The sequence below is a fragment of the Syngnathus typhle genome, linkage group LG22, assembly GCF_033458585.1.
Source record: "Syngnathus typhle isolate RoL2023-S1 ecotype Sweden linkage group LG22, RoL_Styp_1.0, whole genome shotgun sequence".
Lineage (NCBI taxonomy): Eukaryota > Metazoa > Chordata > Actinopteri > Syngnathiformes > Syngnathidae > Syngnathus > Syngnathus typhle.
Window position 1 is genome coordinate 6,621,864 of NC_083759.1, and position 23,464 is coordinate 6,645,327.

General features: G+C 43.4%; 1 protein-coding gene across 4 annotated transcripts in view; it reads left to right on the forward strand.

The window, feature by feature from the left end:
* The window catches only part of runx2b (RUNX family transcription factor 2b), a 32,209-nt gene extending 9,098 nt beyond the window's left edge, over positions 1-23,111 (forward strand). For 3 of the 4 annotated variants that reach the window (XM_061270810.1, XM_061270809.1, XM_061270811.1), the window contains 6 exons: positions 9,323-9,615; positions 10,836-10,992; positions 12,167-12,271; positions 18,258-18,425; positions 18,772-18,933; positions 20,662-23,111. In XM_061270810.1, the coding sequence (XP_061126794.1) occupies positions 9,323-9,615; positions 10,836-10,992; positions 12,167-12,271; positions 18,258-18,425; positions 18,772-18,933; positions 20,662-21,161 (1,385 nt within the window). In that variant the 3' untranslated portion in view covers positions 21,162-23,111. Of the gene's footprint in view, positions 1-8,502; positions 8,737-9,322; positions 9,616-10,835; positions 10,993-12,166; positions 12,272-18,257; positions 18,426-18,771; positions 18,934-20,661 lie in introns of those variants that run through there. The other variant, XM_061270812.1, reaches the window with a different exon arrangement.
* Positions 23,112-23,464: the final 353 nt, after the last annotated feature.

Below are 23,464 nucleotides of genomic sequence, written 5' to 3' on the forward strand. Positions count from 1 at the left end.
ATGCGGCATCCCCGCCGATGTAAACTTACTTAGCGGTGGGTCATGAAAGCAGCGACATAGGTGGGATGTTAAGCGTGTTTGGAGGTAATTTCCACTCTTTAGCTGAGGAAACACAGGAGGTGTCGGAGACCAAACGTGGATCCAAATCAAGGTCGATTCAAACAAAGTAATGAGTTGGGATGGCTTTCGTCTCGGCTTGTCTTCAAATGAACGTTTTTGCTTGCTCCTCAAGTAAGCAAGTAACTTTCCTCCGTGTCAGTCAGTGTGCAGGTGTAGCAGTAGTGAACATGCACGTGCACTTAATGTGTCTCTGACAGGAAGATCTGTCCGCTTGATTAATGCCCTCACTCAAACTGCCACCTGGAAATAATCCAACACGCTCCTTTTTTTTTGGTCTTTGTGCATGTGCATACCATGAGGGCCGAATAGTGTGGAGCAGATGCCACCGGCAGGGATGGGAAGGGGTGTAAGAAAAGAAAGGTGCGTGTGAACAATAGTAGTCGTGCAGCCAAGGGTGTCGGGTGTCTTTAATAACACATTTTGCTCAAATTACCCAGCCGGCCTCCGACGCACGCTAACGGATCAAACGCATCCCTCACGGCGACGCCTACTCTTTTTCCTTTTACGGCTGGGTGGTCACCGTGCCCCTTCCGCTTGTAGTCAAACATCTGCATTGTTACTTATTGTCAAAGCTTTGGTTTGATCCTTTTTCAGTTTTTCGGAATGAATCTTTTGCTGTTTTAAAAGTAATGTCTTGGCAACTTGTTTGAAAGTCTTAGTTTGGTTAGCGGGAGTAAAACTGCAGAGTCAGCATATGGATGATTTAATTGTTATTGTCAGTTAATTTCCGGGACTGTCCGTGGCACGACACACCTTTTGGTTACAAATTCAAAATAATTATTTTTGACTGATAAGAATGTCAACAGACTCAGATTCAAAATAGTTAAACGTATTGTCACTTTTTGTTGTTTTGACTTTTATTTACATATAGTTTTATATTTTATTGAAAAGGTGGGTCCATGTGAAAACATTTCTCATGACAATGGTTTTACGTCTGAGCCTTGCTTAACTTATTTTCACACTTAAAATGTGGCCTATGCGGTTTATAAAACATTTACGACCGCAACGGTTGGCGCCCGGCATGGATTATTTCCAATTTCCGCGCGACACAGTTTTGCGTTGGCGAGCGAGAACAACCGCAGGCGGACTTTTTTTTTTTTAAACACCTCCCATCTGGCAACGTGGGGGCGAGTATTTAGCCTCTCTTCCCCTTTCCTCCCTCCTCACCCACGCCGTCAGAAAAAAGGCTGATGACAAACGTATCGGGGCGGCGTACCACCTGTGGCACACGTTTACACAGATCATTAACTTGAATGTGGACCACAGATTCAAAAGGAGTGCATGTGCGCACGGGTGTGCACATGCAGGTGGATGGATGTGAAGTCTTTGAAGTGAAAACCGAGCGTGCGGCTCATGTTGACTGGTGGGAGATGCGGCAGCTTAACAAATGCCCTCGTCTTCTTATCTACCTCTGGATTCCCTGTAAAAAAACAAATAATTTTCCTATTTAACATCTCAGAATTATCAGTGCATTTTTTAAAACCAAAGCTGATATATTATTGATTTTAATAATATCTCCAACAGCTATTGGTACTTAGTGAGGTGTTAAATTTTTAATAAAGCAGCCTTAAAAAATAATAAGTCATGCATTAAATGTTTTCAAAGTTTGCAGCAATAAAATCTTGAAGTTTTGTGCGTTTTCTGCTTGCCGTGCAACTTACCAAACATCAGAGATACTTTCTTCCCCCTTTGTCATAATTCCGCCTTATCTTTCGCTTTTTGCGACATGGTCGCTGTTTGTCGTGTGAAGTCGGCTTTGTTTGTCTGCTCTTTTTATTTGCTCCTTCAACTGTTGCGCCGCTCCCGACGGGAACTAGGTCTGCCTTCGCTTTTTACCTCTCCTGCTGCTGAATGAGCAAAAGGTGGAGAAGGCGGGCATATTTGATCAGAGTGACAGATGCTTTTGATGGAACTTTAAGATGCCATGTCTAGCGCCGCCGCCGATGTTCCTCTCTTGCCCCCCCATCTTGTTTTTCTGTCACATTTGTTGTTTGGAGCGCTCTGTCTCGTCTCACACAAAACAAAAAATCTTTTTTGCTGACACTACTGATGCAAATAGAGATTTTTGCTTATTTATGACCTTTTACATGAGATGAACACAGGGAGCTTATGTTAATGCTGACATTTTTAAGTGCAACACAAGCGATACGTGAAAGGTGGCCTGCTCTCTGTAGTGAAGTTTGCTGCCTGAGAGGTCTTAATTATATCAAAGAGCCCTGATTACAAAATGTCTTTCATTATTCTGACTCATCGCCATCACCCCCTCCCAAAATTAGAATAAATGCTTTTTCTAAATCAAGCATAAACAAGATTATTTTTAAACGTTTATATTACGATATTGTTATCAAAATTAATTACCGTTTTTTCCATGTATAATGCGCAAAATTTAACTAATTTATTGTCCTAAAATCTGGGGTGCGCATTATACATGGGTAGAAAAAAAAATATATATATATATATAATTTTTTTTAATCCGGATATCATACGGAGGCCGCCATTACAGATGGGCTTTCTTCTCTGCTGTTCACTTCAAACACGCTCCATACGAACACAATGCTCTCGTATCAGACGCTTGCTCGATCACCTGCTCGTTTGCTGTCACAATATACCCTACACAAATCCGAAACATTTCTTCGCTATCGAGTTTGCTAGCGCATGCGCAGTGATACTGACCGGCAGAATAACATCAGGTTGTTCCCAAAGATGATCTCTTTTTTCTGAAATAATTTTACGTTTACGGACTTAAGTAGGAGTCAAAATTTGGGTGCGTATTATACATGGGTACAGGCTTTTTTCCAGCATCGACATGCCGTTTATAGGGTGCGTATTATACATGGGGGCGCATTATACATGGAAAAAAACGGTAATGATGGACAATTACTATCTTCATAAAGATGTTCTAACACACCCGGTGTACCTAATGTTGTGTCCCGTGAGTGCGTAGCGTGAGGAAAAAGCAGACTGCGGTTTTAATTTTTTTGTTTTTTTTTGTTTCGTTTTTTTACAGCTCCTGGCAGTGATAAACTGTAATTTTCCGTGATTATTTTTTTTTTTTGGGAGAAAAGAACATCCTCTGGCGCAAAGAATGATGGATACCTTCTTCCTTCTAACCGCATTTCCACTACAAAATGGCCGTCAAAATATTCATGTCAAATGTGCGATCGTCTTTGGTTGTGGTTCATCAAACGTGCGCGTTACGTCATGTTTTAATAACAAAAACATCAATAATAACAATACTGTTATAGTAAATACTAATATGTGAAAATAATGTGAAATCTTTCCAATCTGCTCATTTTCTTTTGTCTGCTCGTCGCCTGAAAGTCTGTTCGGCAGCAAGTCAAGCATTTGACTGGCATTGTTTGAAAGACAAGACGGATCCTTCAATTGTCCGTCGGTGAGCGACGACCGTTCACGGGAACTCTTTTTTTTTTTTTCCTCCCCGTTCTCCTGAGATTTTACGCGTGATCTACGAGGCTATAAAGAAATCTAACTCGGGAGATTTAAGGCCGGTCGTATTTCACGCGCGCAATTTTAGTGTCAGCTCGCGACCGCATCCCGCCAAAGCCGCTGCCATCATACAACAGCGTGAAATGTTTGAGAAGCGCAAAGTTTGACAATGATGTTCCCGCTGGGACTCGCTGGCGTCGGAGCACAGCCGACGGGAATGTTATGAGAAAAGACACCAGCGCCGTAGCGCTACTTTTTCACCGCCCGATATGATTAACTCGTTGACTGCCGGCTGTGTTCCAAAAATGTTAGGCAACCTCTTTGTTACTGGTGAATCTCGCTGCACTGTTGTCATCCTGTGTAAGGAACTAATGCTAATGCTGATATTCGCCATCTCTCAGCTCAAAGGTAATCCAGAATCAGGATCAGCTCAGGATCTACCCGCGTGAACCCTGGCAAACTGAAATCGACCACTTGGTGGAAAACGTGGCTGTCGGCCATTTTCACACTTGGTCCAGACCAAAATCCCTCGTGTACTCGAGCGATGGCGTGAAAACCGGCGCTCTAGGTTGCGGAGTTCAGCGTTGCGGCGTGGCTCTCGGCCCGAATGTCATTTGTGAGATCCAAACCCTCAAAGATCTATCATCATTATTACTATTATTATTTCCTGTTTGTCAGATTTTGATTGTGACGCTTTTTCACAGCCCTTCTTCACTTTCCTATTTATCATTTCTTTCCCCTGAAGTTTTCCCAAGGCACATTTCATATGGAGCCAGTTCAGGCTGCCTTTTTCTAATATGTTCTACTGTCGGGACTGTGTGTGGTATATGAAAAAAAATATTCCCACGAAATTTCTTAATTTTATTTTAGAATATTGGACCCCTGTCAACCCTCTAGAACAGAGACATTACCGTCCGTTCTCAATGGAAATGTCTTCCAGCTTTTATTGACTCCTTAAAATCACGCGAGAACTCTTGAATCAACAACTCTACTGCTAATATTTTACCACTATTAAAAATAATAATAGTAGCCTATCGTTCTTTCTGTCTTTTCTGGCCTTTGCTACGTGCCCTCAACCTGGACGAGCTAACCGATAGCTCTCCGGCGAGAGGCGCTCGGCGTCCCCACGGTCGCAGTATCCCCCTCGCCCGAGCCTCGTTAATCACTCGCCGTCGCATCAATCATCCCCGCTCGTGACAGAACGGCGCCGAGATCAACACGAGAGAAACAGCGGCCGATTAATCCGCTGTTAGTTTTACCTCGCCCGAAGAAACGCTAGTTCAAATAACACGAGGGCAGGGTGTCTTTGCCGATGTACTCATAATATTTGGATACTCGTGCGTGGAGAGGAAGCGGGGTCGCTCGAAGCGCACAGAGGAGCGGAAAAGTGGAGAAACGTGTCAAGCGGAATGTTGGCCCGGAACGAACGTCTGTATTGTCTTTAGCACCTTCGGAGGCTCGGCGTCCAAGAACAACGCTTCTTGTACCAGGGTTCCCCGTTGCGCTCCTTGATATGCCGCATTTCCCCTCAAGCTAATCCTCGAGGAGGAGGAGGGTGGGCTCCTTGTCTGATTTATGTTGTCCATTGAGCCTTGTCATGGTCCATTGTTTGTGCCCCTCGCTATATTGCAGATGAGTCTACAGGCAATTCTGCGTAGTACAGTAGCGTTACGGTTTTCAAGTGCCGGGCAGCTCTGAGTCCAACTGGACACTCAACGTATTTAAGAGCAAAACAAAATGTGCTGTGATAAAAGCTGGTTTGGAACTGAACGTGATTGAGTGATGGAAGGGAAAAGCACACAAGACACTCTGGGCCAACAGTGTGGCGGCTCCGGGTAGATTTTGATGGCTGGTGTGGCTGAAGTGAAGTGAAGGGCTAATAATAGTATAGCGGGTGACACAAAGGCTGCATAGAGAGCGGCATGGGCCAAAACGCCTCAAGGCTGTGAAGATATTCGGTTGCATGCAAAAGCGGAAAAGTTGAAATCCCGTCTTTTAATGGAGGGGAGAGGCATGTTTCTGGCCGCCGACCCAGGCACTGTCACCCCATCCACAAACCATACCCAGAACACGTTAGTGGCTGTTTCCATGGTGAACAGGCCCAAAGATCAGAAGTGTCCTGTCCCATGTTTCAGAACACTTTTGTCACGGTTCATTTTAGCCCACAAGTTGGCAGACCTTTGATCACAAGGGCTGCATTTGATTTTTTTTAAACAAACCCATTTTGCCATGATTCTCCGTCAAAGTGGTTTCGATTGGCAATCACCCACCCCATTTATAAACGCAAGCCGGACTAGGATTAACCAATCCAAACCGTATTACTAACATGCCCCCCCCCCCCCCTCCTCGCATGTGTCCTTGGGAGTCTTAACTGTCTCAAGTCTCGCTGCTTTATTTTCTCTGCCAGCCCACAGAAGTTCCTCTCTGGTGCCTTACAAGTGATGTCAATTAGAGACCTCCGTGAAGGCGCGAGGCGGCAGACAGTCAGAGCAGTAAGAGCCCAGAGGAAATTGTCCTCGTACCCCCACCCGCCTCCGTGACTCCCTCGTGCCTTGCCGCCTTTTATTCGCTCACTTGCTACTACCCGCCCGCTCCGCATTTCCATCATTCGTTTTACCCTGTCGCCAACGTTAATTGTCCCAACATTAATAGTTGTCAATCGCACAGAGCAAAAGAGAAACGACTTTGCTTGAAGGTTTCTGATTAGCCTAACATCTGTGTTCATTTCCGTTAGCCTGTCTATGGCTTTCGCATTTATATTAGCATTAAACTGCCGGGATTTCCTTTGATGAAATGAAATGATTTGACATCTTGGATAAAAAAAAAAAAAAGGGTTTAAATGCGTTTAGAACCTTCATTTAGACAAAAGTAGTGCTTTGTACTCTCTGAAGAGGTTGAGTGGAATATTAGAGACCCTTAGATGATGTCACGGCCCGTTGACAAACAATAAATACGGGCTTAGCTGTGATCCGTACCGCCATGAGGTCATCCAGAGTAAGGTTACTGGCCACCGTCATTTGTTGTCCTCGGGCAGGTCAGCCATCTCCGTTGCCAGCCTCACTCCCGGAGCGGCCTTCCCCCGTCCTGCTTTTATCCGGCTGATTGGCTGGTTTTGGCCGCAGCCCGGACCTGGCGGGGCCGGCAGGCGTCTTCTCAAACGTGGAAACATCTCTGTTCGCCGAAAGCCTCGTCGGCGGCCTTCTCCAAGAAGCTGTAATTAAGGGTCTTGAAAAATGCACCGCTGTGAAATGGAGCCTTAATCCTCTCGTCTTTTCCCCTCGATGATGACGATGGTTAAAAACAAGCCTGGCCTCTGTTGTGCTGTCGTGTACTTAGCATTTGTGTCGTGACATGTGAAAACATGAATACTTTAATTCTGGTTTTGATGCTAATGTCATATTTTTTCTGAGTCTTTGTAGCTCATTTTCCAACTAAATTTTTGCGTGCCTCCTGCTCTGGGCCTGGAGTTTATCTCTATTCCAGAAATAATTCCGACGACTCGCGTGCATCCGTCGGCGAAGCGTGAGCTGACATTTTGGAACGTCAGGACAAAATGAAGCATATTCCCGCTGCCTCGGGCTCGTGGAGGGGGAAATGTAACCTAATCGTTGGCTTGACCACGTGCCAGATGCGTGTCAGTGCTTTCAGTATTCCCCCCGCTATATCACTATGTAGGATTCCTGCTAATTTACAGGGGTAGTGGGTTACAGAAAAAAATCCCCATTTAGAGTCTTTCTAGTGCTTTTATTCTCGGACCACTTTGTGCATCAACATGCTGAGCAGAACTGTTTCCTGAAAATGACAATAAGAGCTACTGAGAACAGCTGCTAAACAATACTTTAAAAAATGTTTTAAATTTGTTAAACATATGTGGGAGTGGTGAAAGTATTTTTAAAATAGTTTGTTATGGTCTCTTATTGTGAAGTGTCACCTATTTGAATGGGTGGCTGTCCCTCACGCACACACCCACACAGTATGTGTTTTCCATAAGGAGCAATAAAATGTTTTCTAATCTTATTCCACCTTCAAAATGCCTGATGTTCGGCTCTTATTTTAGAAGCATCAAAGCGCTAGCTTGCAATAAAACTTGGTGGAGTTCAGTGGAAAAGCAGCAGTGGCATTACACACACAGACACAAACACACACATAGGTTTGTGTGTGTGGTGTGTTTGTGTGTGTGTGTGTGATGTGGCAGCCAGGAGACTGACTGGAGACTGATGTCTAATCAGGGGGTTGGGCAAATGAGAATGAATGAGAGCCTCTCAGAGGGCCAATGATGCCCTCTACAGTAGACACACACATACAAAGTATTACTCAGTTTACACTGTCCGTATTTTACGTTAAAAAACTGACAACGTTGTACTTTATAGTTTTTATTAAAAGAAAAAAAGTGTATGTATTTATTTTGAGATTTAATTTGGGAAAGAAAATTGGGAATATTTTTTTCCAATGTGGCTTTTTTGCCCATCTAAAGCGTTTGAAATATTTTAGTTCTCTAATAACCTTTTTTGAATATATTTTCAATTTAATGTATTTATTGTATGCTTTTGCCCACTAGATGGGAGCAAAATGTATGTAATATGAGTGTGTTTTCTTGTGTAAAGTACAGTAGAACTAGTACAAATATTAGTCATACTACTATGACTAGTACTTGTAGTAAACATATGCTTTGATTATTTCCATTTAATCTTTTTTTTTTTATTATTGTTTTCCTCCTCATCCTAGTTAAGATGCTGAAAAACCCTCACTAAGTTACCTTTACAAATTATTAATAGCCGCTACTAACTGAGTTTTTTTCTGTAAGTTTCCATTTCTCATTTTTTATCCACATAGACATATCCAGCAGCCTAATAAATTCAGGACATTTTTTATTACATGGAAACACACACACCTTGAACGCAACACGCGCACTTGTGTTGCCCCGTGAACGCCACACACGCGCGACTCGAGACTCTTCCGGGAACACGCGCTCACTGAGGACGCTCCGTGCACGCAACAGGATCGAATCGCTCCTCAGTCAACACGACACACGCGCGCCTGCACGCTCGAAACGCTTCCTGAACGCAACGCACACTGTCGTCGCTCCGTGAACGCAACACACGCGCTCCGAGGACGGTGCTCTTGCGCGCTCTTATGATTTTGTTGTGGTCGTCACCGTGGCTCATGCGGGTACGTACACGCGTGTGTGGGAGGCGTAACGCCCCCTCAGTTTATACTAGCTATTTAAAAAAACACGGACGGTAACACGCGCTCCACGAAGAAGCCTCTCCGCCTCCCACGCACGCGTGTAAAGGAGATACGGCAAAAGATTTTTCTTGTTTTGCGATAGTTTGCAATGATTAATTTCATATTGAGGTGTTGTTGTTTTTTTTCTAAGGCATAGATCACACCTGTACATAAAAGTTTGTATGTGACGCACCTGGAAGCCGCCTAAACGTTTTCTTAAGCCCCCCACGCGTGGAAGCCCATTTGAAGTTATTTATAGCCCCACGAGTGGTGGCTCGCGGACTTTTCAAGAAGCCACAGAGACCACCACCCTCACCACCACGACCACCCTCCTCCTCCTCCTTTTTCTCACACTCCCCACGCGTGGTTTTTCTCCTCCTGCCCGGGAGAAAGGAGGCTTTCTCACTCGCGGTGCTACCGAGGAAGGATCGCAACTTTAACCCCCCCCCCCCCCTTCCATGTATCTTTTTTTATTCCATTTAATAGAGTTTTAATCCAGCGCCGTTGTTTGTAATGCGCATCCCCGTAGACCCGAGCGCCAGCCGGAGGTTCAGCCCACCGTCCAGCAGCCTGCAGCCGCTTGCGGGCAAAATGACGGACGTAGGCTCCCCGGTTGCCGGCGGAGGTGGCGGAGGAGGCGGCGGCGGGCAGGCTGATGCGACCGCGGTGGTGCCCCGGTTGCGCGCCCACGAGAACCGCAGCATGGCCGAGATCATCGCCGACCATCCGGCCGAGCTGGTGCGCACCGACAGCCCGAACTTTTTGTGCTCCGTGCTTCCGTCGCACTGGCGATGTAACAAGACTCTGCCCGTCGCTTTCAAGGTGAGTCCAAATTAACATGATTTTACTTTAAAAAATATATATTAAAACATTTTAAAGGACCCGAGGACACGTACTGCTTAATATTTTGTCATTTAAACGCGGAAATCAATTTTGCTTGATAAAATGTCACTAATAAGAAATATTATTGATTTCTTAGATAAAAGTAATTGTACTTGTCATTTTGGCACAAAAGTATAAAATGGGGAGAGAATGCCAAGAATGTCATTTCAAGCAGTACTTTACATTAAATAAAAAATAAAACTGTTATGTTGTTTTTAGTTATAAACTCATTTAAAACTTATTGCTGGTGTTTCTTTTAAAATATATATATATATGAAAGGGTCTTTTCAAAGATATAGGACGGATCAAACAATGTCAGTGTGTTCAAATATGTTTCTTGGCTGCTCTTTTTTTGAACAAGCCCTTTTATTGCTGTCTGGTAGTTTTAGCAGCTGCTGGGGCCTTTTTTGTTATCTCCTTCCAGGAATCTTAACGAGAATCTTTGTGAAGCTTTTTTTGCTGTTATGAAATTAAAGCAGACTTTGAAGGGATTTTGATGTGTCTCAAAAGATGTGCTTGCTGTATAATTATTCTTGTCAGAGAGTTGGCATGTTGCCATATTTTGTGTTTTGAAAGCGCTTGGCAATCGATGCAGATTAAAAGAAAAGTTTCAATTTTGGTATTTCTTTTGATTTAATTTGTCAGCAAATATTTATTGTTGTTTGGCTTTGAGATTTGCACTCAAGTTAATTGCATGAGCATTTGTAAGTGAAATGTTTTCATACCAGTTCCTCTTTATGGATTGCGTTAAAAATGACACAAAATCAAAAGTTAATGGTTTTGATTTTCTATTTAATTGAGGGTGTGGCAACTGTTAGCATACTGAAAGGGGTGTGTTTAAGCCTGAATAACCTTTAGCCTGCGAACCTAAAAAGTTGACCTCTTATTAGTTTTAAAAATAGAAGTGTTTTTTTTTTAGATTTAAGTTATTTTTAAATTATTTAAGTGTCTTTACTTTGAAGAAAACATTAGAAAATTGTTTCCTATCTAGTATACAATTGTTTAAAACATTTGTTAAATACTTTAAGAGTAAGTTAAAATAGTTAGAATACTTTAATTTAAATATGATTAGACCAGAGTTGGGGACTTTCTTCACCTCTTCATCTTGTTTTTTCATACTGTATATATGATTTTGAGTCAGCTTGTGGCTTTGCCGCCAGGTGGTGGCGCTAGGGGACATAACGGACGGCACTGTGGTGACGGTAATGGCGGGCAACGACGAGAACTATTCGGCCGAGCTGCGGAACGCTTCGGGCGTGATGAAGAACCAGGTGGCGCGCTTCAACGACCTGCGCTTCGTAGGCCGCAGTGGTCGAGGTAAAGACACACAAAAACCACCTATTGTAAATCTTCTTTCAAAAATAATTCCAACAAGAGAAGCCTCCACCACCTGTGTCGTTGCCCCTTTGGTTCGAGGCGGCCCAGTTATCAAAGTGTTTGGCCTGTTGCCGCGGAAACCCATGTCACAGAATCTGGCGACAGGAAGTGACATAGGAGCCCGGAGGCGAGAGATCAGACTACGAGGTGTCTGAAATGAATACCCGGCCGACGGTGACGAGGCAGGACGTCGATGTTGATGACACATCGGGGCCGCGGCGGCCACGATTGATAGCGCAGGTAGCCTAGCGTAAGTGGATACTGTTGATAGCATCATTAGACTTGATCGAGTGGCAGTCTAACCTCAAAAGAGAGATGCGTTAGTTTCGGGATACCGCTTTGACCTTGGTCAGAAACTAAGGAACTTGACGATAACCGATGCAAGCACTGAGACAAAAATTCAAGGAAGATTCACTTTAGATAAAACTCTCACTAACATGCAAAGGAAGCAGTCGGAAGTTGATCCAGCGGAAGTGTCCACTTGATCACGACGCACACCTGTCGCATGCGGATTCATGTTTACAGTCGTCGTTGCAGACGCCCACGCATGGACAGCTGCTGCGATGAGTCGCCGCATTTAACCTCTCGGGTCGCCCCCGCTTCCTGTAACCCCCACCCGGCCATGGTCGTCTCCACGGTTACATGATGCATACCTTTTCAAGTCTTCATGGCGCTGCTGACCTGGTGCCTGTGTGTGATTCACAGCATTCCTGATGCTGACACACACTTCCACGCAAGTTGGAACGCAAAATAGTTTTACGCCCCCACCAAAAGACTGCTAGCTAAATGCTAACATAATATTAAAAAATGCTGCTCCAAATCTATGTAATGACTGAAAGGCTCGCAAATATCAAAATGCGACAGCACGTGTTCCATGGTGAAAGAGAGGAAGTGCCAATTAAAAGAGCCCACTCACTCTTGGAAAGAGGCCACATAAGGCCATAGTGTGTCCTCTTGTCGAGAGTCCCTCACACAAGCAGGCGTTGTCCACCATGACTCCTCCGCCTAAGCTCCTCACGCCCAGTTTGTATTGAATGCGGCGCGTTGTCCCTGCAGCGCATGGCGTGTCAACTTTGCTGATGATGACCATGATGTCGTTTTGATGTCGCTGCAGGCAAAAGCTTCACGCTGACCATCACCGTGTTCACCAACCCGCCGCAAGTCGCCACTTACCACCGAGCCATCAAGGTTACAGTGGACGGACCACGAGAGCCCAGGCGTGAGTACACGTGCCTCACATACAAATGCCATAGACAGGCTAACAATAAGCATCCGTGCTATTATACTAAAATACATTGCAAAGGCTAAAGGTTGACTTGACCCTGACCCAAACGAAATGAACCGCAACATAGCGGGGGAATACTTTGTAGCGCTTTTCCCACACTAGCTCACTCTAGGCCAAGACAGTGAGGCGGCATATTTCTAAAAGGCCATACCGGCTAGCAAGAACGCTAGCATCAGCTCCTTTTAATAGGCTGAATAAAAACAACTGAGGAAGAAGTTGGGGGGGGTGAAACTTTACTATAGTTGAGCCGTCAGTGCCAGCTGGTCTGGCACACAGCTGTTAGCCTCCGCCTTGGGGAATTCACCAAGAAAATGAAGAAAAAAAAAATCATTACTGATGTGACAAACAAGTCTCACATGTGGCACCGGGACATAGCGGAGCCGGCAGACGCTCGTGTTAGCAAACGATGTCGTTCTTGCCGCTAGGAAAGCTGCTAGCGGCTGCCAAGAACACACTCACTCGCACACACACGCACCCTTTGCTCGCTGTGTTTGATCAAAAGCATTTCCTGTGCATCTGCTGCTGCGCGTCACATGACTTTTTTTAGGCCGCTGTTTGGTGGCCAACAGATCAGACTCCACTATAACTAATTTATGTCAAGAAAGCTTTGTAAAATAGTGATGAAAGGTACCAAAATAAGGCAGCCCATACGTATTTGCACTAGACAGTACGGGTTGAGTTCAATTCAGGTTGCAGAGTCGCAGAGATCCTGAAAGTCTTAAAAGGCTTTGAATCCATGTATCTAAAAACAAGGCATCCATTGGCAATAAAATGTCCATATAGATATAATGCACATTACTTCAAAGCATTTTCTTCTCATTAATTTTAGCTTTTCGTGTGTGCGTGCGTCCGTGTGTTTAGGTCCGGACACATGTTGTAGGAGTGTGTGATTGTATGTTAATGGTGTCATTAGCAGAGTACAGGCACAGTACAACTAATAGGCCTCATTAAATGTCATTTGCAGCTAAAAGGTGGCGGGGACTGGTCATGCGCAGGCCCAAGTGCGCTAATGTGTGTGTTTGCCTCCGAAAATGGTAGCAAAATGCGCACATTTCCTCTAGACAAATCTTCAGTTGGTCAATCAAATTATTATTTCTCCTCTTATTTATTGTGTTATTTATTATTATTTATTCATCACTCTTATTATTTATTGTTTGTGCCTTCTTGTTTTTATTTAGTGTCGTTTACTTGTATGTCTATCGTGTACTATGTCTCGTCACCGTGGGATAGAGGAAACGTAATTTCGGTTTTGTGTGTCTTGACGTGAAGAGATTGACAATAAAGCAGACTTTGACTTTGAAATTGATGGTATGCTCACACGAGAGGTGACACACAACATTGTGGTGTCACACAAAGTTAGCTTTGTGGCTAAGCAAGCCTGTGTGTTTTGTGGAGGTCAGAGTGTTAACAAGTCTGGTGAGCAGGCAGTGGTTCTGCAGACCATATTAGCGGTTACTTACTAACCCTACACAGACACACGTGCACACGCACACACACACACATACACACACACACATACACACACACACACACACACAGCGAGGCATTCAAATCCACTTATCTACTGTCTATAATGTGACATAATGACTCGACAATTTTATGACAATAATTGCTGTATTTCGTCAAATGGTGACCCCAAAATTTGACATTATTATTATTATTATTATTATTATTATTACCATTATTATTATTATTATTATATAATTGGAGTCACCAGTCAACTAAAAACCAAGAGTAATGAAATAAGGGAGTAGGTTGAGAAGAAAGGAGGCAAATAAGAAGTACAAAAAGGAACCTTCAGACTTTTCCAGAGGCAACCAGTCAGTTGTGTGAAGTTCCTTGAAGATGTGCCAAGCGACTGAATCAGAGTGAGTGAGTGAGTGAGTGAGTGAGTGAGTGAGTGAGTGAGTGAGTGAGTGAGTGAGTGAGTGAGTGAGTGAGTGAGTGAGTCATTCAGCGGGCGGCAGAAAACTTGAGGAAAATAAATCTCTACTCTCCCGTTCTGAATCATCTCTAATGTGTTGGTGCGTGAAATCATAGTATCGCCTTGGGGAGCTGTGCTGGACGTCTATATACATAAATGTATAGAGTGTGTGTGTGTGTGTGTGTGTGAGTTTTCCCTTCCCTGGCTGGACCACACAGACGTCTGGCAGCGTTCCACCGCAGTCAGCACGGCTCCTTTTCACTCGCTTTTTCCTTTTCCTCTTTTTCCCCCCTCCTCCTCTCTTTCCCACTTCTCCTCCCTCCATCTCTGGTTTTATCATCTGCCCTCATTTCTTCCAATCCCTCTTCCCTTGATACCAGACCCCCACGGCGGACGGGCGCCTGGCTGTCACCCGGCCTCCGAGCCAGCCTAACTCCCCACTTTTTTCCCCTCTGGTAGTCATCCACTGGAATAATTCATGACGTCAAGAAAATAAAAATGGTCTGTGTGAGGCTGCAGAAATTAAAGTAAAAGTCAATTCATTCATGGATGATTAACATCCAAACACATGTGGAGTGATGCCGTAGTCTGCCACAAAATACGCTTTCATTTTATGCAAAAAGAGGTACAGAAAAAGGCAGTAGTGAAAAATGTGATGATAGCCACAGAACTGAAATGACTGGAACATCAGTGAGTCATGTTTCAACCGGTACATTTCGAGCCTGACGGGTTAAAATTTATTTTTGATTCAACCTAGACAAAGCCCGGCTTTTTTCCCCAACTCTCAAGGCTAAGCAATGGTAAGCTAAAATAAAATTTGCCATTCTGTGTTCCTGTAAGGCGACGTTAGACCCCATAAATCAAGTGAAAAAGCCGCAAGTCTTACCGCTTAACATTTTTTTTGCTCAATTCTGGACAAAGCCAGGGTTGTTTTTGCAGCTCCCATGTCTGAGCTGTGCTAAGCTAAGCTAGCTTCGGCATCTTGTGTTCTCAAATGCCTTCAAGCAGCGTGTAAAACTAGACCAGCTGTCTACATGCATAAAAGAACTCTAGTTAAAGACATCACACCACTGTTTGTCTCTCTCATAGTTTTCACGTGAATTCGGCAGCATGGAGTCATGTGTGAAGCTAAAGGATTTCCGTCTTAAAAATAAATCATAAATCAGTGGTGAGGTTGCAACAACGTTAGCCTAGCTTAGCATAAATCAAGGTAAAACCCACAAGTCTCTGTTTAAAATTTATTTTGCTTGATTCTACACAAATCCAGGCTTGTTTTTCCAACTGGTTTGAATAATCTATCTAAGCACTGCTCAGGTACTTTTTGAAGTCTTGTTTCTCAAAGGCGCCGTTAGCCTAGCTTAGCATAAATCAAGACAAAACCGCAACTACATCCACTTCACATTTATTTTCCTTGATTCCGGACAAAGCCAGCCTTGTTTTTCCAACTCTCAAGGCTGTGATCAGCAAAGATAAAAAAAGGTTTAAACCATAAAAACAGGGTGATCCAATCTTAGCCTAGTTTATCATATTAAGAGAAATGCCACAATTCTCGGTTTGACATTATTTTGCTCAATTCTGGACAAAGTTGTGATGGTTTTTTTTAGTCTCAAAGCTGAGCAAAGCTAAGTCAGTGCCGGCAGCAGAGCATAACGGGCTGTCACCGCAAATCCCCGACACGAATGGTTGCCTTGTCTTTGAAAGGGAAACCACCTCCATTAATTATCATCACACAGCTTCTTTATTCTCCCTGCCTGTTTTTCTTTTGATCAGATTAGCCCAGCGTGCCATATAGCCTCACTTGGAAGAATAATAATAAGTCCTCTTGGATCCCTGTTCTTCCGACTACTTGCTAGCGAGCGTTTGCATGTGCGGCCACGGAGCGGTCGCACATCTGGTGCGAATGTGTCCTAGCTTCCGGCCGCCGGCTGGGGCAGGGAAGGAAGTGGCAGCGAGGGCGCTATCGCTAATCTGTACTGCCGCTTTGCAGCGGTGGGAAGTAACCAAGCACAAGCACTTTGTGTCTGTACACGAGTAGATTTTAAGTCGGATTTATTTTTCAAATGACTTCTTGCTTTTACTTCCCACAATATTGCATTGTTACCATATGGAGTTATGTTGACGTGAGTTGAGGAACTTCGTTTAGAGTGAAGGCATTCTTTGCTGCCATCTTCTGGCAGTTACAGGAAATTGCAGTACATTTGACCAGTTCCACTATGCGCAAATGTACTTGGCCCCGAGAGACCACAAGTTGGGGTTCACTTTCTATTCATTTTTTACCTTACATTTTTACCCTTGTACAGAGTGTGGCTACTTTAGCCATCTCTGCTGCTGCCGATGATGATGATGACGGGAATGTCGGGGACTTTCCCCGACGGTGGGTGAAATCATCCAGCCCCTTTTCCTGCTTCTTTTGAAACACCCTGGGCTCATTGCTCAGCAGCCTTACCAGAGTTCCGATAAAACAGCCGAGACACAAGCTTGGCTCCGGCAGTGTACAAGGCGTAATCAATCCCTGCAGTAGACGGGAAAAAAAAACACTTTCTGTGAAGTCATGAAAAGTGTGTAATTGCGCTCAATCAAATGTTTCAGGTGGTGGAAGTCCACCCAACAAGAAAGGATGAATAAAATACAGATCCAAATTCTGTACTTAAGTAAAGGTAAAAAAAAAAACACTGAGATCCATTAATTGTTAGTCACATGGCGTCACCGTTGTTATTCAAAAAAGATAACTTGCTAGCATTCATGAAGAAGCCCCCGCGGCCACAATGTGAGACATGTGATGGGGGCAGTGTGAAGTGGTCGGAGGATGTTTGGATGATGCAATTTCTTGTGACTTAACTTCCGGGACTTTCTTTTCAAATGAAAGGCCTTAATTATCTGTAACGCTTACATAAACACAATGCAGTAAACATCGTTGATTGACTCAGAGAGTACAGATTTGATTTGTAAATGGGCTACTTGGGCTGTGGCATTTTTTCGTTGATTGATTGATTTAATTATCGCCCCGCGTCGCTCGACCTGGTTAGGTGTCGTCCTCTCCGTAAGCAGGTTCATCTGGATTGTGAGTGACGCTGCCGATTGTTAGCGGGCCAGCTGAAGTGTTGCCAAAGAGCTTGACGAAACACTAAAAATGTTGCAATCCATATCCATCTTCAAGGCAAATCTAAAAAATCCAATCCTATCAATGTATGTTTAATTTGTCGTATGTTTATTGTGTGTTGTATCTTATTGTGTGTTTATTGTTATTGTCTATTCTTGTCCATAATGTAAGGATATCTGGCCAATATCTGATACTTATGGGAAACCAGGCCCCCTATTAAAAGCTTTAAATAGCTTACTTGGGGTGACCTTTCACGCATCCGACTGTGTAATACTGTTTGTTGTATCATGTTGTATGTCTTGGATATTGCGTGAATAAACTCAAACTCAAAGCGCGGTGGGAATGCCGCCGTCGTCTGGTACATAACTGCGCAGCTTCAAAAGAAAACAAGAAAAAATCAATATCCTTGCCAGTGTGTCCTCACCTGAGAGATAATCTTAAAATAAGACCCAGACTTTTGAGGCCCATTATGAGAGCGTGTTATAGAGCTAAAAAGTAACGCCTCTGAGAAGTGTGACAAAGGGGTGTCAGAATTTTGCCAGAGGAATGCAGGAAGAGAGCAAGGCGAGAATATTTTTGGCAGGACATGCGACTCCTGTAGAGATAATGGCGGCATGGCGTGAGAAACTCTGTTTACCTGACGAACAGGCCTGGGCTTAACGAGTGGACGGCTTCCTCTTGCAGTCGGGAGGACTTGGAGTCTCTCGCGCTTTAACTGGATTTTCAGAATACCTTTCTGGGTCAGTTCATCATTTGTCATAAAAACGTAAAGATTAAGTTTAGCTAACGTTTGAACTAGCCTTCGAGTGTGAAAAAGAAGTCAACCACGTTGGTCCTCTTAATTCACAATTAGCTCATTTAAGTCACGATTCACAAACACTGCGTTGCGTCCTCAGGGCATCGTCAGAAGCTGGAGGACCCTCCAAAGTCAGGCCTGTTTTCGGACCGCCTGAGCGAGCTGGAGAGGATGAGGGTCCGTGTGGCGGTGCCCGCCCAGGCCCAGCGACCGGCGCTCAACGCCGCGCCCAACTCGTTCACGGCGCAGGGACAGACGCAAATCACCGGTAACATTCCAAATATGCACATTTTTACTAAATTTGGTTAACTCAATTCATCATACATTAAAATCTGTCGTAGAATATAATTTTCAAATCACAAGGACCTTGAAAATATAACTACATACTAAATCGCAATCACTATCGAGGGGACTTTTAAAACGATTGAGCACAAAAGTTTTCTCGCCTCACTTCAGCTCGTTTACATGCTGCTATTTTATTTTTTATTATAAGGGCAAACAGGAAGTTGTTCTCCTGGAAGGTGAACACTCCAAAGGATTCAAACCGGGTCCTCCACATACACCAATAATGCAATTGTTTTGTCGCTGTTGTTTCTTCCTCCGCACCCGATCAGATCCGCGTCAGTCTCAGTCGTCGCCGCCGTGGTCGTACGATCAGACGTATCCGTCCTACCTGAGTCCCATGGCGTCCCCCTCCGTGCACTCCACCGCCCCGCTCTCCTCCAGCAGAGGGACGGGCCTGCCTTCCATCAACGATGTGCCCAGACGCTTGCCAGGTTAGGATCGCGCATCAACTCAGCATCACTTAGTTATGTCTTCAGATAAGAATAGAATACCCAATAATACCAAAATAAACATACCGTAATTATTAGAATATAAAGAATTCAACTATTTATGCCACATTTATTAGACTGGGGCAAAGTGTCTGTTCTGCACCCACACAAATCGCATTGTGCAAAATTGCTGGCCTGATTGTGTCTGGCTCACAGTTTGTACGCTCCCAAAAAAACTAAAGCACTCCGTTTGAAGTCCCAACTTGCCGCACGCCAGTCACGTTTTCTCTCTGTACACCTGTTGACTCACTGCCATGTTTCAAAGGCAGTCAGCGGCCTTGATGACTTTGGATTTTCCCCTAGTCGGCTTTCATTTTGTTACTTTGTTGTCATTCGCATGAGGTGCCAGGTTCAACCAAATTAATAGTTACCTCTCAATGTCAAATAAAAAAAAAAAACACACATAACACACCAAAATCTTGTCACACTCACCACATACTGCACTTCAAACTCATGACCTAACACACCCACTAGCGAACATGTTGACACTTGGACGTAATGCAAGCTGAGTCCACAAATGTGATACGGACACTTACTGGTAGCTGACAATATTCCGGTTACACTCCTTAAATATGCAAAGATGCATAAAACAAAATATTATGCAAATTTTCGCTTTATATATATATATATTATATATTATATATATTATATATATTATGTTACATATTATAGGGGGATAGGGAAAACGTAATTTCGATCTCTTTGTGTGTCTCGGCATGTGAAGATGTCGACAATAAAGCAGACTTTGACTTATATAATTCATTGTAATTGGTAATGATACACGAAAATTGAGATACATTACATACAATTTAGATCTATGTATATATTAGAGGCATAAAGACAAAATTATGTAAATATGACGAATGAAGAGGAGTGTGCAAAACATGCAACCTCACCTCACATTCCTTCTTGAATTCAATAAGAATAAATTGGGGGTTGCTTTCTAATTAGCATCATATGCTACGTGACGCTAACTTTCATGTAAACACGCTGAGCCCCTCCCTGTCCCTCCACGAGGCTTCCGCCCCCTCATCTTCCTTTCGCAGCAGACGTGGTGACAGGGAAGACGCCTCGGGATTTATGATAAGCGCGCCTTGGTTGCACTAAACCACTGCGGGAGACAAATGGGGACCGAGCGGGGGTGTATGGTACGGGGGTACGGAGAAGACCTCCCATTCTCCATAAACTCTGCACCCACTGCCGTGCTCGCCACAGCTATTTAGTGGTTTTGGGGGGTACTTTTTATTTTGGGGGATGTAGCGCGCGCACACACACTCGCCGGAGCCGACGGGAGGCAAGCATCGGAGCCACATCAGAGCCGGGGTCCGCCTCATTATGAATCTCATGGAAACTGTTTCTTGCACAAAGTGTTTCCACATGTGCTCCCCCCCCCCACACACACACACATACACACACACACGTAAATTTGCGTAAACATGCAAACGCTTTGTCAGCGCCGGCCGGCGAGACAGAAGATGATGAATAAAACAATACAGGCATTTTTACTCAGAATTATTCCACCCAAAGAAAAACACGCCAATAGAAAAGGGGGGGAAAAAATTGTTGAAGCGTTTTTGTTCTTTTGATGGCCTTGTTAAAGTAAAAAGAAATGGGGGATTTTTTAACATCATTATCTTTATCTTATGTTGTAAACGTGGTCTTTTTTTTCAGGTTCTTCGGACCTGAGCCCGTTCCCGGGGCAGTTTGAGCGCCAATTCCCGGGCTTGTCTTCCCTGACGGAGAGTCGCTTCAGCGGTCCTCGCATGCACTACCCGGCCACCTTCACCTACACGCCGCCCGTCACCTCCGCCATGTCGTTGGGGGGCGCCCACTACCACACCTATCTTCCGCCACCATACCCGGGCTCCACGCAGAACCAGAGCGGACCCTTCCAGACCAGCAGCACCCCTTACCTGTACTACGGCGCCTCGTCCGGGTCCTACCAGATCTCCATGGTGTCGGGCGGGGGCGCGGGCGGCGGCGAGCGCTCGCCCTCGCGCGTGGCCCCCCCGCCCTGCACCAGCGCCTCCACAGGGACTTCGCTGGTCAACCCCAACCTGCCCAACCAAGCGGATGGCGGCGTGGACGCGGGAGACGGTAGCCACAGCAATTCGCCCACCGTCCTGAACACGGGCGGGCGCATGGATGAGGCTGTGTGGAGGCCCTACTGAACACCTGACTGAAAAGGGATTTCTTTTGTTTAAAGCAGCTCATCCTAACTTGTGTGGACTTGTCTTCCTGGAATGTTTGGACCAAAGCGCTCAAAGCAGCAATAAGAAGCACATCCTTCCTAACAGACTTTTTTTTGTATCTCTTTAATACCAATGGACAGGAGGCACAAACAAAAAAGAAGAAAATAATAATGTTTACACTACCACATTGAAGTCTGAATTTAACCAGCATAAATTTGTATATTTTGAAGGGGCAACTTTATCAGCAACATTTTTCCCTTAAAATAATTCTTGAACATTTTGAAGTATTTTGACTTTTCCTCAAATCTCCAGTTTTGTTCTTGTAAGATTCCGGCGCTGATGTGGTAGCGTAATTGTTTATCTTTGCTTTTACGACTTTCATCCTGATTGTTCCTTTAATGCTTTGTTTTGCATTAGGCATGTTTTTTGTTTTTTTTCTATACGACAATACAAAGACGCACTGAGCAGCGAGACTTATTTAAACGTGTATATTACAGGGCGTTCTGCTTCCTGTTTAACTTATGAAGCCATAACTTATGTATTATTATATTTTTGAAAACTTGACTCATCCCAGTACTTTTGCTGCGTCTTTATGACTCAATTTTTCAACACGGCGACAACAAAAAGAAAAATACAGTTTTGTACGACAACCAAGATTCAGACAATCAGTGAAATTCCAATAAAAGAGCTCAGGATCCAAAGATTTTGTTGTTTGATACGTGACCACTTTAAGAAAGTTGGTCAGGGTGTTTGACACTCGCGTTGGTTCTTTTGATAATTCTTTTCTTTGTCATGTTGATGCCATCTTGACTTAAGTAAAAGCACTTAATGGATACAAAAGTTGTATGATGTCATCCTGTTGCCTGATTGGCTGTTAGTAGTCAGCAATTATGTGCATACATTTATTTTCAGCATTGTCAGAGGATTCATTTTTAACATTTGAATTCTATTCTCCATCAATTCCAAAGGTACATTTTTGAAAACTTTTGTACAATACCAAACATAGTGCAATTTAGTACAAAACACACTTTTCTAAGAGGCCTTTTCTCACATTCACTTTGTAGGATTTTGTACAAAACTGATGGTTTAAATAATTTCAACAAAATACAATTGGGAAATTATGATGTGGTGCACAAAAATTGCAGATGAAGTTTTCTGAGCGCTATGTCCGCCGCTGTCTTTTGTTGTACAGCTTTTCCTTTGTATTAAATATGAAAAAATTAAGTTTTATTTTTCTATTGCTTATTTTGACATTTGGAATTAGTTTCTTGTGTAGATAAGTGCATGTCTACATGTATGTGTATATAATATACAATACACATATATTTACACAGACACATTCATACATGTACACTATAACTTTTTTGGTATTCTAAATTTTCTTACATTTTATTTTATTTAAATTACCATTTTTTTATTCTTCTAGAATTTATTTTTTAGATGTACTTAAAATATAGTTTTAAAAGTTTATTTTAATTTAATTTATTTATTTTTTACTTTTTTTTTTAAATTGGCAAATCAATCCACTTGAGCTTTTTTTGTAGGATTACCTACTAAATTGAGAAATGAAAAGAAAAATTAACCGGTTTTAATTTTTTTTTAAAGATTTTTAATATTTTAAAAAAGAAGACATCTGGTTTTAGTTCATCAATCATCATGGACAATGTTTTGCACTATCAGCACTACCACAAACCTTGGCACAAAATGAGATGCAGACGTCAATGTTGGGAATTTGGTCGTCATCAGATCTTTTATTTAGTGGGCGCTAATACAATAAAGTCATTCAGGTGGATTTTATTTTTGAAGGGTTGCATGCAGAGCAAATCAAATATTCCACACATACACGCATGACATTCCCACTGCTTCAGCCTGAAAAGTCAAAGTATTTATGTTGTAACTGGAGAAAGCAAATAAAAGGCTTTTAGATGATTTGATGGATTTTAATGACATGATTTTTTTGCACTGTCTCCCAGATAACTACCAACATCTGGACTAGTCTTTTCCAACTTTTTGTGTGTGCGTGAGTGTGCGTGTGTGTTTATGCGTGTGTGTGTTTTTATCCCATGCGTGTTGCTTGTTGATATGTGACATTTTAGGACTTAGAAGAATTCAAGCCTGGAATTAATTGGATGGCTTTTATTTGTCAGGACATTTACAGGGCATATTTGACAAATAAGGTCATCAAGGGATTCTTGACCCAGAGCCCTGACTGAGGAACACTTATTGGTCAGTATTTGCATGGGAATTCGATTGGGCGAGAAAATGCACGAACTCTTGCAACG